The sequence below is a fragment of the Bipolaris victoriae genome, assembly GCF_000527765.1.
Source record: "Bipolaris victoriae FI3 unplaced genomic scaffold scaffold_8, whole genome shotgun sequence".
Classification (NCBI taxonomy): domain Eukaryota; kingdom Fungi; phylum Ascomycota; class Dothideomycetes; order Pleosporales; family Pleosporaceae; genus Bipolaris; species Bipolaris victoriae.
Genome location: NW_014575384.1, coordinates 230315 through 252001, shown reverse-complemented (window position 1 = coordinate 252001; position 21687 = coordinate 230315). Strand labels below are relative to the sequence as shown.

At 52.0% G+C, this 21687-nt stretch overlaps 8 protein-coding genes across 8 annotated transcripts; 3 read left to right on the top strand and 5 right to left on the bottom strand.

Moving 5' to 3' along the window:
- Positions 1-315: 315 nt before the first annotated feature.
- On the top strand, positions 316-2474 carry COCVIDRAFT_12388 (hypothetical protein; the record flags this gene model as incomplete). The annotated part of the gene is made up of 2 exons (XM_014705416.1): positions 316-1131; positions 1188-2474. 2 exons carry the CDS (start codon positions 316-318, stop codon positions 2472-2474), a joined length of 2103 nt encoding a protein of 700 aa, XP_014560902.1.
- Positions 2475-3491: 1017 nt separating this feature from the next.
- On the bottom strand, positions 3492-6223 carry COCVIDRAFT_12387 (hypothetical protein; the record flags this gene model as incomplete). Its single annotated transcript, XM_014705415.1, has 2 exons — positions 3492-5045; positions 5093-6223. The coding sequence occupies 2 exons, from the start codon at positions 6221-6223 to the stop codon at positions 3492-3494; spliced, it is 2685 nt and encodes an 894-aa protein (XP_014560901.1).
- A 663-nt stretch (positions 6224-6886) lies between these two features.
- On the top strand, positions 6887-8518 carry COCVIDRAFT_34023 (hypothetical protein; the record flags this gene model as incomplete). Its single annotated transcript, XM_014705515.1, has 2 exons — positions 6887-7534; positions 7598-8518. The coding sequence occupies 2 exons, from the start codon at positions 6887-6889 to the stop codon at positions 8516-8518; spliced, it is 1569 nt and encodes a 522-aa protein (XP_014561001.1).
- A 387-nt stretch (positions 8519-8905) lies between these two features.
- COCVIDRAFT_87944 (hypothetical protein) lies at positions 8906-9121 on the bottom strand (the record flags this gene model as incomplete). The annotated part of the gene is made up of 1 exon (XM_014705514.1): positions 8906-9121. One exon carries the CDS (start codon positions 9119-9121, stop codon positions 8906-8908), a length of 216 nt encoding a protein of 71 aa, XP_014561000.1.
- Positions 9122-10420: 1299 nt separating this feature from the next.
- COCVIDRAFT_88009 (glycosyltransferase family 76 protein) lies at positions 10421-11897 on the bottom strand (the record flags this gene model as incomplete). Its single annotated transcript, XM_014705513.1, has 3 exons — positions 10421-10859; positions 10905-11526; positions 11579-11897. The coding sequence occupies 3 exons, from the start codon at positions 11895-11897 to the stop codon at positions 10421-10423; spliced, it is 1380 nt and encodes a 459-aa protein (XP_014560999.1).
- Positions 11898-12284: 387 nt separating this feature from the next.
- On the top strand, positions 12285-13336 carry COCVIDRAFT_34021 (hypothetical protein; the record flags this gene model as incomplete). The annotated part of the gene is made up of 4 exons (XM_014705512.1): positions 12285-12365; positions 12516-12667; positions 12723-12758; positions 12811-13336. The coding sequence occupies 4 exons, from the start codon at positions 12285-12287 to the stop codon at positions 13334-13336; spliced, it is 795 nt and encodes a 264-aa protein (XP_014560998.1).
- Positions 13337-13649: 313 nt separating this feature from the next.
- On the bottom strand, positions 13650-15214 carry COCVIDRAFT_87946 (hypothetical protein; the record flags this gene model as incomplete). Its single annotated transcript, XM_014705511.1, has 2 exons — positions 13650-14913; positions 14991-15214. The coding sequence occupies 2 exons, from the start codon at positions 15212-15214 to the stop codon at positions 13650-13652; spliced, it is 1488 nt and encodes a 495-aa protein (XP_014560997.1).
- Positions 15215-15630: 416 nt separating this feature from the next.
- Positions 15631-21658, bottom strand: COCVIDRAFT_87677 (hypothetical protein; the record flags this gene model as incomplete). Its single annotated transcript, XM_014705510.1, has 3 exons — positions 15631-15693; positions 15765-21165; positions 21222-21658. The coding sequence occupies 3 exons, from the start codon at positions 21656-21658 to the stop codon at positions 15631-15633; spliced, it is 5901 nt and encodes a 1966-aa protein (XP_014560996.1).
- Between the last annotated feature and the right edge of the window lie 29 nt (positions 21659-21687).

Here is a 21687-nt window from a genome sequence, read left to right as displayed (position 1 = left end):
CATCAGTTTAATTATCAAGTCCCTGCGCCTTGTACTGCTTGTGATGTATTCATCTACCCTAAAGGAACGGAGGGCGTGGGGTAGTTAATGCCGATGGTCGGCACGCTACTTTTAGTCCAAGCGGTATGACGCGCTATTAGCCCACTGCCGCCGCAACTGCAACCATTTATATATACATGCATCTATACATACACATTTTCATACATGTAGCTCAAGTCGCAAACAATCCGGTCGCATGTCAAGCCGCTGCAAAATCGCGTCAGCTACTCGCCGTGACAGCACATCCGAAATGCAGACTCCAGTCCAAAAACTGTGATGCCGACCTATTTCTTTCACCTTACCTTCGAGCTTTACCCCTCGCGCTCATCGCCGGACAAGACGTTTACTCCACCACCGCAGACTGACATTTTCCATTCGGAGCTCCCGGTACACCAAAGGGCTTATTGGGGCTCTTTTCCTTTGCCATCATCGCCTTCGTCGCGCACACACAGCGGACCCTCCACCTCTCGTGAGCAACGGGCTACTTCTCGCCGACTCAGCCAGCGCACCCGGCCATCTTTCTCGGATCACCACGACAGCCCTGTGCCCGTCATCAAACCCCCAAAGAGGCCTGCGCACCGACGGACGCAGAGCTTTGCACACAGAGACTGGCGCTTCGATACCATCTCCATTCTTAGCATCGACATGAACCAGGCCGATGACACTGAGCTCGCCCCGTCTCGCGCAAAGTCCCTCAAGCACCCATCGCATGCGCCCAATCCTGGCGGTTTAGCGACAAAGGGTAAATTCATACCCTCTGACCTGAAAGATACAGAAGTCGGCTGGGGGGTCGTGCACTTGTATCGGGATGGGCAAGAGACACCGGGCTTGTACGATGAGGTGGATCGGGGGGACAAGACCTTCAATGAGGAAGACTGCACAACGCTGTGTATACTGGCGGTCCCTTCATACATGACGCCGTCGGACTTTTTGGGCTTCATGGGTGAGCAGACGAGGGAGTATGTCTCACATTTCAGACTCATTAGGACCAGCAGAGCCAACAAGTACATGGTGCTCATGAAATTTCGTGAGGCCAAGAGGGCGCGTGAGTGGAGGAAAGAGTGGGACGGCAAGCCTTTCAACAGCATGGAGGTGAGATGACAATAACTCGACGAATCCATATCGTTTTAGTTGCTAACCAGACCTAGCCTGAATACTGTCATGTCGTCTTTGTCAAGTCGATCAACTTTCAAAACGGCGACTCAAACCGTGACCCGACTTCGTACCCAGACCTTACGAACGATCCCTTTGCGCCCGCTGCAACAAAACAGCCCACAGCTCCTCTTCCGCCAGCGACTACTGTCTCCTCGCCAGTCGATGGCCCATCAATAGCATCATCACTGACTGCAAAGCCACACGCTCCACCTACACCGGCTCTAGTAGAGCTGCCGACATGTCCTGTCTGTTTGGAGAGGATGGACGAAACAACGGGCCTGCTCACGATACTCTGCCAGCACGTCTTTCATTGTGCCTGTCTTGAGAAATGGCGAGGCTCAGGCTGTCCAGTCTGTCGATATACACAAAACGACGCCTTTACCTCGCACCACAGCGCTGATGGTGACAGTCCAGACAATGAATGTAGTGTTTGTGGATCTACGCAGAACCTCTGGATCTGTCTCATCTGCGGTAACATAGGATGTGGCCGCTATGATTCGGCGCATGCATTCGCACATTACGAGGCCACAAGCCATACGTATGCCATGGACGTAGTGACGCAGCATGTCTGGGACTATGCAGGCGACGGATATGTTCATCGACTCATACAAAACAAAGCCGATGGTAAACTTGTGGATATGCCTGCTTCAAACCAGTCATTCAGCGCGCCTGGTATGACGGGCTACGCCAACGACACGGTCCCGCGCGAGAAGCTGGACAACATGGGCATGGAGTACGCCTACCTCCTCACCTCCCAGCTCGAATCACAACGCGCATACTTTGAAGAGCAACTCGAGCGTGCCGTAGACAAGGCCGCCAAAGCCGCCACTTCAGCCGACGAAGCAACACGCAGCGTAGCCGCTCTATCCCAAAAACTCGACCAGCTCTCGACCGAGCACCAAGAAGCAACCGCCACAATCGCCTCACTAACCAAAGAATCCGCCCGCAACGCCCAAAAAGCAGCACAGGCATCTGACCTCGCTCGCAAACTCACCAAGCAGTACAAGGAAGAGCAGATTGTCAACGAGTCGCTCATGCAGCGCATCAAGCATCTGGAGCTCAAAGCCCAAGAGGCCGAACAGCGCGTCGCCGAACTGGAAGCAGCCAAAGCAGATCTCGAGGAACAGAATCGTGATTTGAGTTTTTTCATTAGTGGCCAGGAGAAGCTGAAGGAAATGGAAGGGAATGCGGTGTTGGGGTTGGAAGAGGGTGAGGTTGAGGGTGCGAGTGTTGAAGTGGGGAAGAACAAGGCGAGGAGAAAAGGCAAGAAAAAGGCGTGATTTTTGGTTCGAATGCCTTCTAGTCGCTTGCCCCCCCTTTTTTTTTTCTTTTGTCCCCTCGTTGTCACCGTCTAATCTTTAGCGGCATGGAGTTATGCAGGGTAAGGCTTTTTTGTAACTAGACTAGTAGGCCTCTGGGTTTCCTGTCTGTCTTTTTTCTTTCCATGTAAAGTAGGAGGGTTAACGTGTGAAACGACAAGGCTTAGGCGTAAATAACGGTGGTGAAATAGATACCCATATGATATCCTGTTTGGATCATCTACTTATTTTACCTTTACGTCCTCCGTTGGGTACTTATGTCATCTGTTAGTCGGCTCGCTGGAAACCAAGAACAAGTAAGCACGTAATGGCATTCTACTGTAGTGTTTGTTCAATTGCTTTCAAATTCATCTCGTGTAGTGCAGAATTTATTTACCCTAACCCCTTTGCTCATCCTATTACGAATGAAAACAAGGCACAAAAAGGTACAGTGAGAAAAAAATAAATAAACAAAGGTCCGGGAGAAAGGGTAAATAAAATAAAAAACACCAGCCGTCTCGGGTCGTCAAGGTCGTGTTTTTCATTGCTAACAAGGTGATGGAGAGAGAGACATTGAGATGAAGAGGTACACAGAGAGAGAGAGAGAAGGAAGTCATAAATGGAGACGCTTGTTGCTCCAGGTCCAAAGTAAGCAAAGGGGGCCGCGGAGAACGAGGGAACAACGCCTGAGAAGGAATGCAGATGTTGAGATGAGGCGAGTGAGTAGAAAGCTCCATGGCGCCAATGCAAAGTCCGTAGGAAAAGACAAACCAACAGACTCCGTAATAAATGTGCGCCCACAATGTTTTGCTGTGCCTTGGCTGGTCATGATTCTGACGCTGGTGGGCTCAAGGGTGTCGTAACTGTTGCTGTATCACCAACCTGAACAAGATATGCTGATCATTCTATCCAAGACCAAAAACGGCCAGGAAGTGATTGCGCAATCTCAGCACAATCGAATGCATAACGTTTTTCAACGTCAGGTACCGATCAAACACATCAGATCCAGTCGTCGTCAACGACCTTCTTCGAGTGACCAATGGAGATTTCCCTGTCAAAACCTAGTCCTAAGCCAAGGCCAATGTCCATTTTGGGGGGTGCCTGAAGTTGAGGTGGGGCCTCAACCTTCTTCTTGGGACTCTGTTTGAGAGGGCTGGCACTGCTCTTGCTTTCACCGGCACCCATACGCACAGTCTTGACGTCCCAGTCATCTTCAAGGGCAGCCCCAATCCATACTTTGACGCTGTCGTGGACTGCGCCATAGTACTTGGGGTTGCAAGCACGAAGGTGGCCCATGACCTTTTCGAAGCCAGAAACCTTGAGCTCCTGGCGGAATTGGTTGCGAGCAGAGCGGGTGGGTATGGAGGCAATGATTCCGTTGAGGAGATCAATGTGAGTGGCGAGGTAATTGGTAGCATCCCATTCTACACCACCGACATAGGGTGCTGCTGGGACAATAGCTCGCTGGCCTGGGAAATGAGTCTTGGCATACGACCTGCCCTCTGTTGGTCTTGGTGGGACTGGAACTACGTTCAAATGGTGAATGAATATCCAGAAGACTTCTTTGGTAACATTGGACAGCTCTTTGCACCAAACTTGGTATGGGCGCGGCTGATGCATTTGAAGGATGAAGGGGACTGTTGATGTCTCCTTCTCCTTTACGGGATCCTTGAGGTACTTCATCAATTCGGCAGCACGAGTTCCCAGTTCGGCCTCTGGAGCCATAGAGAGGTGTGCGAAGATGATTTCGATGATGAGCTCACGCGTAGTAAACTCACTCGGGCCTTTGTGCTCCTCATCAAAAAGCATGGCAAGCAGAGCTGGGTAGAGCGTGGAGGAGATTTCCTTGAGTTGCTTTAGGGCCGTTGCAGTGGTGCAAAGTCCTTTGAGGCAGCGAAGCAGTTCGTGGAGCAAGGTGTCTTCGTGATCCTCGCGCCATTCGATCTCCATGATGCGATGGAGGAGGCCTACCAGTTCAGTCATACCACCATCCTGGATGAAATTGTCAACCCAGTCAACTGTCTCGTTGCGAATGAGCAGGCGAAGTTTGTGCAGTTTGCCAACCTCGACGTTTTGGGGCTTTGGCGTCTTTTTCAAGTAAGCAATAAACTCGTCAGCTTTGACTGACTTGGCACCGTTGGACACGGAACGTTCTGAATGATTAGACCTCAAGGAGCGCATAGAGGGAGACTTTGGGATGGTTGCAGTCTTGGCAGACGTCTTGCGCTCACCCAAGTCACCCTTCTGCTTCTTGGTCGGTGAATCATTTCTGTTGAAGGTAAATGTCCTACTCCTTGGACGCTCGCGCTTGGTCGAATAGCCAGACGGATCTGCTTGTGCATCAAGGTCAGCGTCATCCACAGGAGATCCGTGCCGCGACTTGGACGTCTTTTGTGCTGCCGGCTTGGTGGTTTCCCCGGCGGAAGCGGTGCCAGACGAGCTGCGCGAAGTTTGAGGAGTGTCGAGCTTGTGCATGCGCACAAAGTCGGCCTTGACTTCGAGTTTCAATGTTCTCATCTGCGCACGTTGGTGGGTAGGGATATTTCGCGATTCCTGCGGAGGTGAGCACACGAGCAGGTCGGGGAAGTAACAAGACTTACGAGAACCTCTTCAAATTCAGCATCGACGACCTTGGGGTCGTGCTTGACAGTGGGGGTTGGGGGGCCGTCAGCCTGCTTAGCCTTGCCGTTGAAGGCAGCGACGGCGGCCATGACTCTGTTTTGTTTCTTTGGTGAGGCTGGGGGCGGGGGCGGTGCCATGGGCTTGACACTGAAGTCCTTGCTGCCGCTGTCGGTACTAGCTCTACCAAGCGCTGGCCTCGTGGATTTGCTTTTGCTGGGAGAAGGGTCTCTGAAGCGGCCTTCATTGCCCTGTGTGTCGGACAGGGGCATGCGCTCGTTGCTCCTCTTGCGGGAGAATGTGTCAAGGAGCAGAGAGGTAGTGGACGAGCTGGCGGCAAACATAGACTTGGGCCGCTGTTTGGTGGCGGGGTTTCGCACCGCAGGCTGACCGTACTCGAAGAAGTTGCGCTGCTTGGTGGGCGAGTAGTCAGCTGGAGGGAATCGGCCAAGGCCTCCCTCGGTGCTGGTGCGGGGACGACTGTCCAGAGGGGTATTGGAGGCAGCGGGCATGGCGGACTGGGAACTGAACTCTGCCCAGATGGGAGTGGGAGGGGGCGGTGGCGCGTATGCGGCGCGGGACGGCTCAGTGTTTTCTTTGTCTCTCGATTCCTTGGTGGGGGAGCGGTCTCGGGATTTGGCCTTGCTGAACATGGCAGCCAGGTTGGTGGACGACTTGGGGCGGGGGGATTTTTCTGGTTCGTCCTGCGACCGCCTCAAGTCAGACGACTTCTTTTCCTTGGGCTTGTCGTCGGCACGCTTTGCCAGCGATCGCAGCGACACAGAGCTGAGCGACTTTTTGTGCAGGCTCTTCTTGGTGCTTGTGGAGCGGTTGTCGTTGGACTTGCGGGGTGACGACTGGCTGGCGCTGTGAGGGTGGTCTGGCGGGAGCAGTGGTGGCTGGAGGCTGGGGGCGGGCAGGAAGGGCGGCGAAGCGGACACGGGTGTGTATGGGATGGCAGAGCCTTCGGTGGGCGAGCGCCTGTGGCCCCTGGATGATATAAAAGATCTCAGGACCGCGGAGCGATTACGGCGATGGCCCGTTGTTGTTGGTGCTGGTGATTGTGCGGCAGCAGCACCTGCGGCGGCGGCAGTGGTGGTAGCAGCAGCCATGTTCGGCGCGGCCTTGAGGTCAGGCTCCGGGCAAGAAGAAGAAGGCAACAAAAGGAGAGGAGGGGGAGGGGGGAAGTTGAAACGGGATGAACAGGTCTAGGGCAGCAGAATGGCAGACATGGCAGACAAATGATGGTGGTGGTGGTGTTGGTGGTGGGTGTGGATGTGGTTGTGGTTGCACTGGCTGCATGGGCCGGCTATGCCCTGCCGAGTTGGTGGATAAACATTGCGGGCAATCGTCCCAGCAACGCCGCGCTAACGCGGAGAGCATGTCCTGGCCGCCCTGCAAGCCCGTGGAGCAAACGCCCATGCATGCCACCGTCATTCCACTAACTCTTATCGACGTGCAAATTCATGCCTCGGCCACCTGCTTCGATTCCCATCGACAACAAATAATAATAAAAACAACAACAAAATGCCCTCTTTGTCGCTAGCACCTGCCCCCGATCCCGCGCCTGCAGCCTGCAACCTGGTGCCTGCCTCTGCCTGCATCGCTTGTCTATATATGTGTGTGCACATATTACTTATACTCACTCATCTTCCATTTGTGTCTGTATGCTATGCATGCAACAAGCAACCAACAAACCCCGTGCACCCCCACCACAAACACTCACCATCTCCCCTCCTCACGATGCCTTCTCCTCTTTGTCCCCCTCCTCCACCATGCCTTACTTTCCCACGCCCCTCGCCGCCCTCCTGCGCCTCTCCATCTCCCCAATCCTGACCAGGCTCCCCAAGATATTGGTCCCCGAATCCCCACATCCACTTGTAGACACACAAATGCCTGCTGCCGGCACGGCGCCACAATTGCACACGTCCCTTACACACACCGACCCAATCGGGCACCCCTCTGGTCCGAACACGCTTCTCTGGCACCTCACAAGGTTGACGTCGCCGCAACTGTACCGGTTCTTGTCAAAGCATACTCCGTTGCCCTCAATCGTCGTCGCGCAAATGCACCGTGTCGACCCCCCGCTGCCTGACCCGCACAGTCGGTCAAAGTTGCACGTCGAGTCGCAGGGCCGAGATGCACATACGCCGTTGATGCATTGCCGCCCACTTGTGCACGCATTGCCGCACCGCCCGCAGTTCAGTGCATCCGACGTCGTGTCGCGGCACACACCCTCGCATCGCTCCGCCCCAAGCCCCTCACACGGTTGCCCGCTCGGCGTTGCGCTGCTTGTCGATGCGCTTGTTGACGTGACTGTCGTTGAAGACGCCGCCGACGTACTCGATACGGATGAGGCAAGAGACGATGACGATGGCACACTGCTGCTGCTGCTATTCAAACTAACCGACACACTACTAACCGTCGACGAGCTTGAGCTACTACTAGCCAAATCCGACAATGAACTACTGCTTGATAGTTGAGAGGAAGTCACGCTGCTGCTGCTGATAGAAGCAGTTGCTGATGATGTAATATTGTCTGACGAACTTGTAGCCACAATCGACGATGAAGACGGGCTACTCGAAGACACCAAAGAGCTCTCAGAAGTAGCAGTTGGGCTGCTCGAAATGCTGATCAAACTGCTCGAAGTGCTGGATGCACTACTTGGGACAACTGACGAGCTGTTCGACGTTGCCGAAGAGCTGCTGGTCGGAACCATGCTTGTCCCACTCGAACTGCTGGATAAGCTGCTGGGAGATGTCGATGAGCCAGTGCTAGACGCCACACTCGTCGCTGAAGACGACCCACTCAAACTACTAGACGAGCTGTCCGTTGATACTGATGCACTGCTAGTAGCTGTCACACTTGTACCTGACGACGTGCCATTCAAACTGCTTGCTGAACTACTCACTGAGCTGCTCGCCATGGTCGACGGAACAACTTCGCTTCCAGTGCTAGATAGACTGCTCAGACTTGTAGGCGATGAGCTTGGTCCCGTTGCTGTAACACTCGAGCTACTAAAGTTGCTTGTCGCGCTGGCTGATGTGCTACTAACAAATGAGCTACTGCTTTTAGTCAAGGACGTGACTGAACTAGACAAGGTGCTGCCTGTGCTGCTAACAGATGCGCTGCTAACAGAGGCACTGCTTGACCCAGTTGAGGATGCCGTTGAACTCGATAATGCGCTGCTGTCGCTGCTACTAGATTGTGACGACGAAGTCGAACTAGATAATGAGCTGCTTGTGCTGCCAGAAGAGGCCACACTCGACACTGCGCTGCTACTGGACAGTGTTGAAGACGACGAAGCCAAAGTAGACGATGCAGAAGACACAGAGACACCTGGGCAAGACCCACTGGTGGTCACAATCGAAGTAATCGTTGTCGTGGCTGTATTCGTCACAACCTAGCAATAACTTAGCATTCTAAACACTTTCTTTTTTTTCTGTCCAGTCTCCCTCCACATATACGAGCTTACTTACTGTTCCAAGATACGATACCAAAGCGGTAGTAATGTTTGCACAAGAGCAGGCAGACGAGTAGGTCCCAGAGTTACAGGCCTGTGTGGCATACGAAGGCCGCGGTCCAAACACGGTTGTTGTGGAGAAATCTGTAGGGAGAGCCTGGCGCATCACAAGTTGCTTGCCCTGCGACACTGTCGACTGGGGCGGTGCCTCACTTGGTGTCACGGGCACAGTGGGTGGGCATGGTGGAGTCGTCGTTGAGATGGTCTGGCTGAGAACCGTAAGGGTGATACTACAGTAAACATGATCAGTCTGAGCTCCCAAGTAGATATCTCAAAGAGGTGCGTTCACGTACATGGGGTGCCAAATCACACTGGTAGTGAGAAAGTCCTCACAATCCTCCACTGCCCGAACTACGCTTGACATGCTGCCATCGCCAAAGACGGCACTGTAACAAGCGTCCGATGTGGAGCATTGTTGTCTGGGTTCCAGCACGGCTGCTAAAGCCGTCGAGAGAGCAAGGAGGGTAGCAAAGGTAGACAACTTCATCTTGGCTCTGATGGCAATTTGCGATTGTAGATATCGTACAGTCAATGCTGCGTGCCCAACCACGATTATCGAGCCGTAGAGCAAAATTTATACATCTGTCCCGTTGTACTTCAGGCCTGGTACCTGAAATACTGTTTATTGAAGTCTTACCCTCATCAGTCCAAAAACATACCAATCTTGATCCACCCTCTGGCGCTGGTCCGGTGCCAGTTGACGCCTTCTTGCAAGTCTCAGTCGAGGCGTATTACCCTCGAGCGACATACGCCGAACTCGAGCGCCGGATGTGTTGCTCCAGTGTTGCCAGTGGCGGTCGAGGCGCTGGTCATAATCAACGGACGTTGCAAGCCGACTAGCCCACGACCACGACGCCACGTCGTATTCTTGCTTGGTTAGAGATTAGGCTGTCAACGAAAGGCGTCGCCAGGGCACTTGGCTTCTGCACCTTATGCAGGTACTATGTACATTGCCAAGCGGGCACTCTACAGTAAGCAGAAGCAGGCTGATGCCCACTGCTCGATACAGCGTCCATGGCACGCCACAGCCACAAATACGGGAATCTCATGTCTTGACGAATCCCAGAGTAAGATGAATGTGCATGGAATTGTTGCACGAACTGCAGGCCCGTGCAATACTTTAGCATCAAAGGTCGTGTTTGCTGACAACCCTTCGCTTCGAGCTGTGATACGAGACGTTTTTTTTCTGTAGGATGCTGTCTCTACTGCTACCTGACTTTTTGTCAAAAAAATGTATAGTAGCAGCACTGGGCGTGGTGGGGGGAAATCCAGAGCCATAGCACTGGGATATACCCGCATACCAGCTGACGCTCCATTGGTAACTCCAAAGGCACATTAGTACAGAGCCTTGACGGTACCAGAAATATGGCTTGGAATTGGGCGCACTTGGATGGCAGCAGTGTGTCGCACCAAACGCGGGGAGTTGGACTGCTCAATAGTTAGAGTACACGCTTTTGAATGCCACCAATATCTGCGCGACCGTGTTTGCGCAGCTATGTTACATCTTTGTTCATCGAATCCCGGTACTCATTTATCAACATATAGTGTGGAGGATAGAGATAACGAGTTAACCCCGTCACACCTCGACTGCACGTTCGATGACCCAGCATGTTGATCTTGCTCATCTTGCTGGGTGAAATCTCAACCCAGGACCGTTTCGATCAACCGAAAGAGCTTTCAAGGCTATAAAAGGCTGCATTATGGTTCCTTAATTTATCAAAAAAATACCATGGTTGAGTTCAATAAAATCCCGTCTTTCACTAAGCAAGGCAATTGATCTAGAAATCTATGCTGGCGGGAGAAAATTCGCATAAAGCATCCCTTGAACTAGCGAGTAAATGACCATACCGCGAACTAACCATTGTGCCCTCGACGATAGGTTCTTTGTGGAAGACGATCCCTGCGAGTCTACCGCCCATGTCGCAACCATCAGGTACCAAACAGGATAGCCTGAGCCGATGCGATTGACAATCTGAACATGAAAAGTTGTGATAGCCGAGACAGCCAGGAATAATTGTGGAAGTGCCAATTCAGGTAGCTTGCATATGGCAGAACCTGCATCCTGCGTAACGCTGGCTCCAGAGACAGGGGTTGTACGCAACAGGTCCCCAGCGCAGCTGCGGAGAAGGGTGACACTAGAGGTAAACAAAAGCCATAGCATCGGTGCTGCTAGCATAAACAGGGGCAAATTCGATACAGTCCAGTACCGGAAAAGTCCCACATTCCTGAAGAAAGGTTAGATCAGTAAGCATCTCATGGAGGTCACTTACCAGTAATGGCTTTGTACCCACGAGTAGATGCTTGGGAGGCGTTTCTCGCACCATGGTCGGATTCCAGTGCCACTCTCTCCATTGCAGAACTCTGTATACGCAAGATACTGCGGCCCGATAAAGGCAATGGCTATCAGACTACCCGAAATACAAGTGACGAGGATCCGCCTTACGTCATGGATGCTTCGCTGGGTAGACTTAAGGGCAAAAAGATATCTCACGACATCGTACAATAGTATGGTGCCGCTAAGCAAGCCATTGCTTCTCATAAGGGTTGCGGCGGCGAAAAAGAGGCCAGCGCCGACCTTCTGGATGTCTTCCTGGATCGAAAAGGTTGTGCTTCTAGCTATGGTCCTGGATTGAGCGTATAGAAGCATACCCGTAAAGTTCAGGAGAGAGAAGATAGCCTCTGCATATGGCGCACACATGAACAGAGATGCAGGTGTCAAAACATGCAGAATGGCCGCAACAAAGGGAATCGTTTTTTGTTGTTGCGGTTCCAGAACCAGGGTCAGGAGACGATGCAGCACTAGCACAGAAATGAGGTGGCAAGCGTTGGAAACAATGATGCCAGCCAGCACGTAGTAGTGAAGCGGAGGTGTTACGCTTCCACTCACGACTGCTGGCAATCAGCACTCGTCCGGAAATAGTAGCCGCTTCTTACTCACATTGACCCGTTACTATGTTGAGGAGACGCGAGTACGCCCCGCTGAAAGCCCATGCTTGTTCATGGATCAGCCCACGCTCAGCCGACTTTACAAAGTACAAAGCGTCCCATCGGAGCAGATTGAGTACGAATCGCTCAAAGCGTGTATAGACATTGAAATGGTCGTGGCGCTGCACGCTTGTATCCAGGAGTATGAGTCCTGATGTGTCGTACCCAGGGCCTGGACAGAAGGCTGCAAGTGTTAGGAGAGCTGTCTTCCACAGACAAAACAATGAAACCAAGCGACTAGTTGAGCGTTGTCCAGAAGACTCGGATGCGCTCTTCATGTTGCGATTCGGGATGTCGTGGTAGAGGGACTTGCCGCACTCCGATTGGGTAGGGCGTTAGCGTCGGCCAAAGGTTGTTCCACCTCCGCGCCCACTCGCTTCGCGTGGATTTCGGTAGGAGCGACTTCTGCGCCCGCTCTCGATTTCTTCGTCAAGCCCAATTTCGCCAACGTCAATTTCGTCGACCGCCGCCAACACACAACGTAAGCGCACTTCCACATAATGAATGCTCGTTAGCATTTCCGCCGCATCTCTTTGCATATGCATGAGTACGAGGCGTGAGGATGGCTAGAGTTGTAGAACGGCCGCAAGGCCTTCTCGCTCTTACGAGATTCAAACCGAAAATGCGTTGAACATTCGCTAATGGTTTGTTCTCTATGACAGAAAATGCCACCAAAAGGAAGCGGTAAGAAGCCTGCGGCTTTCCCCCAGGCCACTTCTAAGTCGGCTGCGGCGAAGAAGCAGAAGGTGAGTCCCCCTCTCTCTCCATTCGTATCAAATACTGCCTTTGCTGCTGAGCACAAGCTTTTCCATTCGCCCTCTCTACCTTCTAACCATCAACTCAATTCAATTGCGCACATCCAGTTCCATGGAAAACTTTTCAGCTAACCAAGATAGAACCCTCTCATCGAGAAGAGGCCCCGCAACTATGGCATCGGCCAGGACATCCAGCCCCAGCGCAACCTCGGCCGCATGGTCCGATGGCCAGCCTACGTCCGCCTTCAGCGCCAGAAGAAGATCCTCAACATGCGCCTGAAGGTCCCTCCTTCGTTCGTCTCCCACAAATAAACCTTATACAATGGCCCACGTCTGACTTTGATCCAGCATCGCTCAGTTCCAGCACGTTGCCGACCGTAACCTGTACGTTACCCACTGCCATTTTTCGTCTTCAATCGCTAACACCCACATTCAGCGCCACCCAGTCCTTCAAGCTCCTCAACAAGTACCGCCCCGAGACCAAGGCCGAGAAGAAGGAGAGGCTCACCAAGGAGGCCACCGCCGTTGCCGAGGGCAAGAAGAAGGAGGATGTTTCCAAGAAGCCCTACGTCGCCAAGTACGGTCTGAACCACGTTGTCGGCCTCATTGAGAACAAGAAGGCTTCGCTCGTCCTCATCGCCAACGATGTCGACCCCATTGAGCTCGTCATCTTCCTGCCAGCTCTCTGCCGCAAGATGGGTGTCCCATACGTCATTGTCAAGGGCAAGGCCCGTCTCGGTACGGTCGTCCACCAGAAGACCGCCGCCGTCCTGGCCCTGACCGAGGTCCGCTCCGAGGACAAGAACGAGCTCCAGAAGCTCGTCACCGCTGTCAACGACGGTTACCTCGAGTCACACCACAAGGAGGCTTCCCGCCACTGGGGTGGTGGTATCATGGGTGCCAAGGCCAACGCTCGCATGGAGAAGCGCAGGAAGGCTGTTGAGAACGCCATCAAGATCTAAGCGTGTCTTGGGGTGTTTGGAAGGGTTCACGATGACTTTATGGCGTGTCTCTTATCTCTGCATGTATGCGGTTCACAATACCAACGGAGTTTAGGAGGGTTAAAAGAAGTCGCTAACGACTACATTGACTGGAATCGATTTGATAACGCACGCCAATTCTACACTAATCATGTGATGTGATGTTGTTGGCTAAATTTTTGCATATCAGGTACTGATATATTTGTTGGGCTTGCCGCTTCAGTTGAAGCTAGCTGCACTCACAAGAGTGTTCTGTGGATAGTCCTATGCCTGGGTACGGTCGAGGCAACTCATTCTAAAAGTTATCGATCCTGGTACCGATGTTTCGTGCATTCGCCAGATTGACCAGCTCCCCACCGACCACGACATCCATCAGGCCCAATCCTACGCTTTTGTATATTACGTTACCCTTGACTAACCACTCTATCAGCCTTTCATGCGCCTTGTCCTCACTCTCGTGGTGTTTATCCTTCTCTTTCCCATTCCCACCTCGTCTCTTCTTCTTCGCCGCCTCGCACTCGCCCAGCTCGACACCATCCACGTCGAGGCCTTCATCTTCCATCTTCTTACTAGCCATACACTCGATGCGTCTCCTCTCTGCATCCCGCTTCAACATGACTAGCTCTCCGATTTCAACAACTTGCTCGGGGCCCAGGCCAGCTTGCACGACTTCACCGGCTTCTTTCAGACACCTGTCTACGCTGTCTACCACAATCGCACCCCCTTGCTGGGCATGCTTGTGGAAATGGCGGTGGCCGTGCTCAGGCGCGACGTTCTGGCGCACAACGTCTGGATGCAGTTCTATCATTGAGGGGGAAACTGAGCCAATGGCTGCTATGTAGCGGCCTTTCTTACGGCCTTCGGGGTTGGTCAGAATGGCTGCTGGGAAGAGTGGTATTGCGGAGGGCGTGCAGAGAAAGATACAGCTGCTCGAGCGAAGCGTATCGTGTAGGTAGCGATTGTACTCGCCATGCGAGGGAGTCAGGATTTGTATCTTTGGCCTGTGGAGGACTTCAGTCTGCGATGGAGCTGATTGTCTGTACGCGGGAATATGCTGAGGATCTGGATTGAATCCTTTGGGCGCTTCGTGCGGGTTGTATAGTGTCTCGAGTAGTTGATGCACGCGCTCGAAATCGCGGTTGATGATGTTTAGATGATGAATTTCTTCGCCTCGAAGTAAGAGCGCCAGGCGTATATGCCAGTAAGCTTGTCGCCCGGCTCCAAAGACAACCACGTCATGTACATTGCGCCGTTTCTTAAACAGCATGGTACTTGCGAGCGCAGTGCGGAAAGCTGTTACTTCAGAGGTGTTGAGAAGAGCGCGCAGCTTGCCGGAGTTGTCGAATAAGGTAAGACTGCCATGTTGCGTAGTCGAGGAAGTAAGTGACAGTAGGTGACGAGGCGATGTCGTGGTGTCCAAACTCTTGGTTGATGCTGTAGAATTCTGAGATATTGTGACTGAACCCAGGGAAGAAGTTATCGACTCAGTGTCAGACAACCTTGAGGCCTTGCTACTATCGCTCAGATGTGTTGTAATCTTGACTCCGAGGCCGTCGTTGCTATATCGTAAGTATCAGTAACAGGTACACCATTTCCATGTTCAAACTCGAAAAGAAAAAAAGAAAGCCAGACATACCTACTAGCCGGCGTAACCGTCATCGTTCCTCCATCCTTACTTCTCAAAGTCGTCCCGGCAGACTGGTAACTCTCACAGCACCCATTGTCACTTTCTTCTTCGGTACTTGTTGAATAGTGATGCAGTGCATCTGCGAGGCTTTGCTGCAAGTCTAGTATGTCCTGCTTCGTCAATTGCAAAAGAAGTGTGCGGACGTCGGATTCAGACAGTACTGTAAGCGACATTGTTTGAAAAGCGCAAGAGAAGAAGAGAAAAGGTCTGAAGCTATGGTAGTTTGGGTGTGTCTGACAAGAGAGGTGTTAGGGAAGTATGATGTCAATGGGGTAGATGCGGCCGAAACCTCCCCAAGTGGGGTTCAAGAGGGGCAGCTGCAACTCTTAAGGGCGGAATGCAAAAGAATTGGCCTTTTCGTCCGTGACGCATGAGTAAGCAACAGGTACAGTCATAATGTATCGTTTTGATGTATAAGCACGGAACTATGGAGAATAGCATATTCTCCACATAGCGCTATGCACCCAAGACCCTATCATATCATTCATAGCTATGGTCCTCTCTGTTATTGGCTATAGTACATGACTCTCCCTCTCCCCAAATTCTCGTGAATGCCGCCAGTCCTGGTCCTCGAACGCCTGGTTTGGATCTAAGCAAAATAACTCTTCCACAGTACACCCTCCAGATCCTCCAATTGCTCTTGTTCAAACGCCTATTTTTATTGTTAGCATTTGCTTCGTATCGAGATACACCCGTGGATCTTCTGGGGATGGAGATACATACCTTAACGTCCACATGCCAGGTATCTTGCCTGGTCTTTTTGAAATCTGCAAGAACAGTCTTGACACTTTTGCCCACCATACCAGGATCAGCTGCTGCCTTTCTTGCAAGTGTAGCCAGCACCTCCGGTAACCAGGTTGGCGGAGGGCTCTGGTAAGGGAATGCTTGAATAAGCGCACCTAGGCCCAACACAGCAGCATGGCGAGTGAGTACAAGCTTTCCTTGCTCAGTCGTTGGCGTGCCTGGAATGCGCTTCTTTGGCAGCGGATTCTTGGCAAGCTGCTTGGTGAACCGCTCCTTAAGCGTTGAGACTTGGCGATCGCGGAATGCAATCGGCGAGCAACGGATCATACCAGACAAGGTAGTAGCTGCGCCCATACGCACCTCTAGCTGAGAGTCTGACAACATAGCAGAAACGCAATCGAACATGCTCTGCTGCTGCTCTTCGCTCATCAAGAACAGTCGACGGAAGTAGATAACCTGGATATTGATCAAGATCCTGAGACGCTGATGCCAGCTGGTTGCATTGCGTCCAATCCGAATCAGCGCAGCAATGAATTCAGAATCCTCGCCCTCGCGATGCGGGATGTTTGGCAGATGCCGGAAAACGTGGTAGGCGAGCGATTGCAGTTCAGGATCCTCTTTAATGTCCATCATGTGGAGTAGTTGCTCCATGAAGACATCCGGGAAGAAGCTAATGAGTGATGTACATTCATACGAAGAGAGAGTGGTGTCGAGCCAGAGCAAGACTGTCTTGCCACCAGACGTGTAGGAAGAAGGCGTTTGCTGCCCTGCAGGACGCTCCTGGCGCCATACTTCAAGCCGGTCGAAGACATCGATAATGGTCTTTTTGAACTCCTCCGTAGGTTGGTAAGGTCGGACTCCGATTGATGAAGCCTCTTTCTGTGCTTTCATAAGCGTACCGACATCTTTATATGATTCGTGGTAACGTGTCCTGAAGATGCTCGCAATAGTCTGGCCCATAGCCTCACGCACGCCCTTGTAGGGATGGTCGAGATGCTTCATGAAGTCTTCCAAAATTGGCTTCTCCAACCGGAAATGCCAACCAGCATCACAGATGCACTGAGTAAGTAGATGGATCTTTGAACTCTCTTTGAAAGCGGCATTGGAATCCATATCGAGACGGAAACTGGCCAACCAGTCGACAAGCGGCCACCCACGTCGAGGATCTTTGGATTGCAACACGACATGCAGGAAGGTGGTCCAGTAGCCGGAATTTTCTGGCGTCAGACCGTCCTGAAAGATGCCACGGACGATAGGAAAGACATATTCCCACACCGCTTCCCGTTGGCCGGCTTTAAGATCTGGTGCACATGAAAGCAATGCAGCCATGATCTCAGCAGTCGCGCGGTGTTGATGCTTATCACTGCCATCGGCATATACCGACTGGGTCAGATCCTTGATGTCTTCAAATGTAGCTTCTGTCAGGCCACTGAACACAAGATCGAATGAATGGGTCAACACCATTGCACTTGACATGCGGAAACGATCAGCGCTGTTATCGCGTGGCTCCTGCTTCATGAAAGCGAAATAGTTGGAGAACCAAGATCGCGTAAGATGCTTCGCGATCTTCTGGCGAACCCCATTTTCAACCTCGTCATATGACAGCTGCGGAGCATTTGGCTTGAACGCAGTCATACTCTTGGTCCACACCAACCATCCAGGGTAATCGAAGTCGATGTAATACTTGGCTTCTGGCTGAGCAAATGCCGCCAAGTACTCTGCCGTCCAGTTAGGATCTTCTGGTTTTGTCTCCACCGAAATCTTGTCTGGCAGATCTTCTTCGTTCAACAGATATTTCTCATAGTCGTGACCTGTGATAGCGCGTGTCTGAATGACTGAGTAGAGGCCAATGAGGGCACCAGCATACAAACCCCGGAGACTAGGATGCTGGTCAATCGATCCCTTGGTGACAAGGTCGATCATCTCGTCGGATGCAATAGTGTCGTAACGCATGCCTAGATTGACGATAATGGCCGCGGTCCTGCTGACCTTCTTCCAATGTTCAGTGTTGGCGATCTCCACTAGCTCCTTGGATAACTCAGATTTCTTGTCTTCGATACGAGCTCTCTTCTTCTTGATATAATCTCGTCGCTTGGTGACTTTAATATGTACACTGTCACCCTCACTAGAGTCAATGGCATACGCAATAGACTCCACCACCTCTTTGGGAAGAATAACCATGCGTTCCATTGCTTTACCCATGTCCATGATTTGGAAAGTAGCGTTGGTGGCAAGTTTTTGCACAGAAGGTTTGTCAGCACCGGTAACTTCGATGAAGGCCTTGATCAGTTTGGGGGTAAACCGCCAGTCTCGACTGATTGTCTTTGCCAAACTACCAAAAAGAAGAGCGAACATGGCACCCTTGATGCGAGGGTAATCACTCTCAGCGACAGCCTTGACAAAAGCGTCCAGTAATGATGGAATGACAAGTGGTCTAGCGCCCAGCACGCACTTAACGGCTGATTCATTAGCGGTCTGCGCAGTACGTCGAATCTCAGTGTAGAGGGAGATGCTAGATTCGGCAAGATCTAGCAACAGAGTCATGTCAAGGTCTGTCTTTGGTCGGGGGTTGGCGTTGTGTCTCAACCGCTGCAGGTGGTAGACATTTGCCCGCCGGACTAGCAGAGGTCTAGGATACTGCTTGCGCAGTCCACTGAACCTGAAAGGTCGCTCGTCGTTCTCCAAAAGCCTTGAAATCCGATCAAGTACATGAGCAGATCGCTCAATGCCAACGTCGATGAACCATGAGCGGTAGGCATTGTACAACGAATTGAAGCAAGGCACATCATCAGGTTGCTTCTCAATCAAGAACTGGTGTACGCTGTGAAGCATCTCACCAACCTGCCTACGTAAGTCGTGGACAAGCGTGTAGTTTTTGTCACCACGACGGAGTGGATAGCCAGCTTCGTACTGGAAAGTAGGCTTGACCTCTTCATCTTCAGCTTCGCCAAGACCAGCATCGTCGTCGATGCCTTCTGTGTCCATTGCGTCTAGATCCGATCCGTCGTCTGATGCGTTGTTGCCATCTGTGACCTGGTCGTGCCGAACATCGAACAAGACTGAGATACCAGAAATGATCAGTCGCAACAGAACAAGATTGCGAGATACTTCATCAGACCAATCCTTTCCAGTGCCTTCACGTTTGATTGGAGAGTCCGGCTGTGTGAGGGCATGAAGTGCCTTCATTGCGTTGTTAGCATGAGTTTCGAAAAGCTTGATAGCAAAGTCGATCTCTTCTGAGCTAGGGGTGTGCCACTTGATGTCCAGCTTCTTGACATCAACCTGTCTACCCCACGACTCTGTTGACAAGCCTTGTTCAAGCTCATCTTGCTCATAAATGGAGTAGTCGATCGTGTAGGTGCAAGTAAGATTGAGCAGCAAGTGGTGGATGAAGTTGGAAACATGTACGGTAGGTGTGCCCCTACACTTCTGCTGCATGTATTCTGCAATTTCAAACAGCTCATCCTTCCATTCAAGAACTGCGTCGCCAACATGGACAACACACATGCTTAGAATGCAGAGATTCCAGACAAGTGCACGATCACGTGGAAGCACTTCTGCGCCTGTAGTTCGCGTCGAGCCAGCGCCGATTTCATCAATCTCAGTGCGGATACCTGCAAGGAGATGCGGCAAAAGGCGTTTGAGGGCTTTCTCAGGGTTGATCTTAACAAGACTGTTGCAGATGAAAGCAATGGCGTCTTTTGCTTGATGGACCACGTGGTTCGTGATGAAGTTGGCAATCTTATCAAGTGCGATATCGTACAACTCGGGAGAGAGCGCAGCAAGAAGTGGCGTGAAAGCCGCTGGAAGTTGGTTGACCACATATTCCTCGGGAGAACCACTGCGAACCCTAGATGCATCTGGCAGATTCTCCAATAGCGTGAAGACACGACCAAGGAATGTAATGAGGAACTCATTAAGTCCGGTCGTGGATGATCGTAGAATCATAGCCTCGTCTTGATCACTGAGCTCTTCATCGTAATTAATCTCAATATTACCATTGGCATTCTCCAGTCGATCAACCTGCGCTGTAATCCATTCTACAGCCAGACCGGTGTCACCACCAGCGTCATCTGAAGGCGTAGTTGCTCCATCTCTAGATGTTTCCTCGTTTGACGCCTTCTTTGCCTTTGTGAGATCCTGGAATGGAATAAGATAGCACACACCCTGAATATATTGCAAGGTATGCAGCGTCTTTTCCAGATCGTTGGCGTCAATACCGGGTAACGCAAGCCCAAGCACCGACGTAACGTGGCACCGGAAGCCTTTTGTCTTGGCCATGACCTTTGAAAGCATGTGCAACGCACGAATAGACGAGATTGTACGATGTACCTCGACGAGCCCCTGCATCGCGGGGTAAATCCGCTGTAATGCACCTGGAAGAATCAGGTTTGGCTCGAGATACGCCAGACTCTGTAAAGTGGACAAGGCGTACTGCACAGCCTTGTCGCTTTTAGAGAAGATGCCCATGAACGTGACCTCGCGCAGACAGAGCACAAAGCGTCGCTTGACTGCATCGTTAAGTCGTCGTTCTTCTGGTACATCCATCTCACCGCTATGCTCTCGGTTCCAACGCAGTACAAAGATATCTGCCAGGTAATACACAAACTGTGCTAGCGGCCTGGTCCAGCTCCCAGAGTTGGAAGGGTGAAAAAAGGTTTCTACCGCTTGGACTAGACCCTCTAGCTTGGTAAGTGTGGAGTCTGGATGTTCAGCGGATGCAGGCGACAACGACATGGCGATGATGCGAGCAATGTGGTGTGTAGATGGATGCTTGCGCGGGTCGCGGTCTAGCATCACAGCTAACCCCGCCCCAAGATCGACAGAACTGCTATACGGGGATGTTGCTTGACCAACTGGGATCTCAAGTAACCGCAGAATCGCTGTAAATATCTGGGACGATTGCTCTCCTGTAAATATGCCGTACTGCGAAAAGGGGACATGCGGTGCTGTCAGGTTGTCCCGCGCCAACCTCGACAGGGTGTCGATATAGTGTGCATCAAAGAGTCGCGATCGGTTTACTAGTGACCACAAGTGGAAAAATGTGGGAAGATACTCTTGCGGTAGCAGGTGCTTCATGTCCTCTGGCGCTGGATGAGTTGGGAGTAGCAGATTGAGCAACCCCACAACGACGAATGCATTCTCACTAAAAGATGTGCTGAAAAAGGGCAGAAGCTCTTCTAGCATGGCTGGTATATCCTTGGGGTCGAAGTATGACTGCGCAAAAGTGCACATCTTGGTCAGGGTGCGGATGTTCCGCTTCACGTTGGGCGGGTGCGAGCCTCCCGACTCTGAGGGCAGCACGAACATCTTCAACTCTCTATACAACGGCCGCCAATCGAGTATCAGGTCGATGCCAGGTCGGAGGTAGTGCTTACGCCTGTCAAGTTGTCAGTATCGACTCGTCATCCAAACTTCAACTTCAGCATCACCTACTTAGTCAAGACCATGAACATGCTCGCAAAGCGTTCGGCCACTAAATAGTCTAGGCCGGGGGCCAACGCCAGCTCATAGTAAAGGTTCACCAGTTTCACCCGCGTGCTGCGGGGAAGATCGAACTTGAGTGATAGCCAGCCCCGAATCTCGCGTGTCCAGTGTACTGCGCCCGGCGCAAAGTCGCCCGCTGAAACGGCAATATAGAGATGTTTCAAGCATGTGTTCAGACTCTCCTCACGATCGCTCTGATCTTCTGTCTGGTATGGAAGGTATTCAAAGTATGGAAATGTCCGTGGGCGGCGCCTGTCGTCAGCCCCGTTGACGGTGCCGTTGGCCTGTCGCCAATCGCCACCGGGAGAAGTGGCACGAGATGTATCAGGACCAGATCCGGTATCGAGGGCGCTCATGAGCTGTGATATGCGTTCGCTTACGGCCATGGTGCCGGTTGGTAGCAAGGGGCGTGAGT